At 38.2% G+C, this 2,288-nt stretch overlaps 1 protein-coding gene across 1 annotated transcript in view; it reads right to left on the bottom strand.

Moving 5' to 3' along the window:
- The window catches only part of LOC106883555 (hephaestin-like protein), a 14,716-nt gene that overhangs the window by 1,002 nt on the left and 11,426 nt on the right, over positions 1-2,288 (bottom strand). The window contains exons 10-11 of the mRNA XM_052975637.1: positions 1,511-2,127; positions 71-388 (exon numbers count right to left, since the gene is read on the bottom strand). Of these exons, the coding sequence (XP_052831597.1) occupies positions 71-388; positions 1,511-2,127 (935 nt within the window). The remainder of the gene's footprint in view (positions 1-70; positions 389-1,510; positions 2,128-2,288) is intronic.

The raw sequence follows: 2,288 nt of genomic DNA, 5'->3' as shown, positions 1-2,288 counted from the left end.
AGAGAGAGAGAGAGAGAGAGAGAGAGAGAGAGAGAGAGAAGTTTTAAAGAAGAAATGAAATAATACATACAGCGCTTCTCTAGAATTGTGTAAACGGTTTCCATGCCAGCGGTGATATGGTCGTTGACGTGACAGTGTAAGAACCAAGTACCAGGGTTGGTGGCCAAGAATTCAACCTGGCGTGTGGTGCTAGGTGAGATTGTTATGACGTCACTCCTCTGACGCATTCCGGCGCTGTTGATGAACGTCTGGCCGTGGAGATGAACCGTGTGGACGTCTTTCTCGCTTCCATACGACATCAAATGCCAGGCAACTTTATCACCAACATTAATTAAGAGACCTTCATTGTTGCCGTAGATTTGGCCGTTAATCGAGTGAAATAAATTACCTATTTGGAAGATACGAGAAATTAATGTTAAATACTGTTTGTTTGAAATAATCGTTATTATCTAACCCCTGCTTTATATTCTTATCTTCAGAAAATTATGGAGGGGTTTTATATATTTTTTTAAGGATCTCATTAAGCTAGACAGTTTAATGCCTAGTCCTGTTGCTTTAACAAATTACGGGTTTATTTTTATACTAAGATAACCATCGCTTAATATATTTTTAGGTTTCAACAAAGTTCCCTGCTACAGCAAGACACCGGCTGAGATTTGAACTATGACACTCAGGTTTTCCCAGTATATTCATATATGGTATTAACACTTACGCAAAAATGGCTCGACTAATTAGCAGTTATTATGGTGAAAAACTCGCAAATATCAAAGAAAGTATGCGAGTTTTCCCTGCTAAACAGTTTGGCTGAAGATTCTCGAAGGATGGTTTACAGCTATAAAAGCCTTTCGAATTAAACCTAACCAGAGAGCCACTAAGGGTTGCTTGTCTCTGAGAGTTGTTCTTTCTGCTTACCTTTTCTATTTCTTAAGTAACATACTTATGTCGTAAGCTACCATTTTAAGTTGTAATATCGAGTAAGAAAAGTTAATTATATGTTGATTTATATTGTTTGCACTACTTGCATAATGATATCTAGCAAGTTATATACGTACAGAAGATTCCTAACCATTACGCTCGCTAAACGTTGTTCCATCAATTTGTTCGATATACATTTGTTAATATAACGATGAAGGTTAACAAAAATATTTGAAAACTCAATTAGACTTTAGTGTGGTCATCATAGTCTACACACACAATCTTCCTCCCATTATGAACAACCTAAGAAAAATATGACTAACAACAACATTCCCATTGCACAGACATGACATTCATCCATCCATCCATCCATCCATCCATCCATCCATCCATCCATCTATCTATCTATCTATCTATCTGTCTGTCTGTCTATCTGTATATTTATCTGCATACGCGTGCATGCACGCACGCACACACACACACACACACACACACACACACACACACACACACACACACACACGCACGCACGCACGCACGCACGCATGCACACACATACTGCATGTGTCATATAAGACAATATTACTTCACTTACTTTCATCGAAGTCCTCGTCACCACTTATCTTCTTTCTATCCGGAGCATAATAGTTGATGTTGTCTTGGAAATACCAACTTTGTCCCTCGTCTAAAACCCAAAACAAGAACACAAATTCTTTATCCACGTCCTTTCTTTTCTCGTTATTATTCAAAGTACCCTTTCGACAAATAATTATCGGACCAATCAATCCACTGTAGACATCTTTAATTGGGTCCACAGCCGAAATGTAATGCCATGAAATACAATTGGGATCTTTAGCACCTGGTCCAGAACTTGCTGGAACTCTCCAAGTATATTTAAAAGTACTGTTGGGCATTACCTGAGAAGCAGCAGTTGAATTACTTGCATTATAAAATTCTCCATCTTCATCGTTCTGGAAATATAACCCATGGGGAAGCATAGAATATGGTCTGGACGCCTTGTTCTTGAAATAAACCTCAATAGTTTCTCCGACTTCAGCTCTTATTATTGGCCCCATTACTCCAAGATGTATATTGCTGCTGTCTCTCGCTACTCTTTGGTCGAATTTCTCGTCTGTATATTCGCGAAACAGAGCTTTCTTGTATACGGAACCAATGAAGTATTGGTTATGACGGATATAAATGTTGCCATCCCTGAGAAAATACAAAACATTATATACTGGTTGAGTACTCCGATGTTGTCAGGCGATTTTCACAATAGAATGCCATGGCAGACTTTCTGAGTATCACATTCATATAGATTTTTCTTCATTTTGACGGGGATTTTTCAAATTTTTTCCACTACACCTTTGCAA

Source organism: Octopus bimaculoides, chromosome 22, assembly GCF_001194135.2.
Source record: "Octopus bimaculoides isolate UCB-OBI-ISO-001 chromosome 22, ASM119413v2, whole genome shotgun sequence".
Classification (NCBI taxonomy): domain Eukaryota; kingdom Metazoa; phylum Mollusca; class Cephalopoda; order Octopoda; family Octopodidae; genus Octopus; species Octopus bimaculoides.
This window is presented reverse-complemented; position numbering and strand designations above follow the sequence as displayed.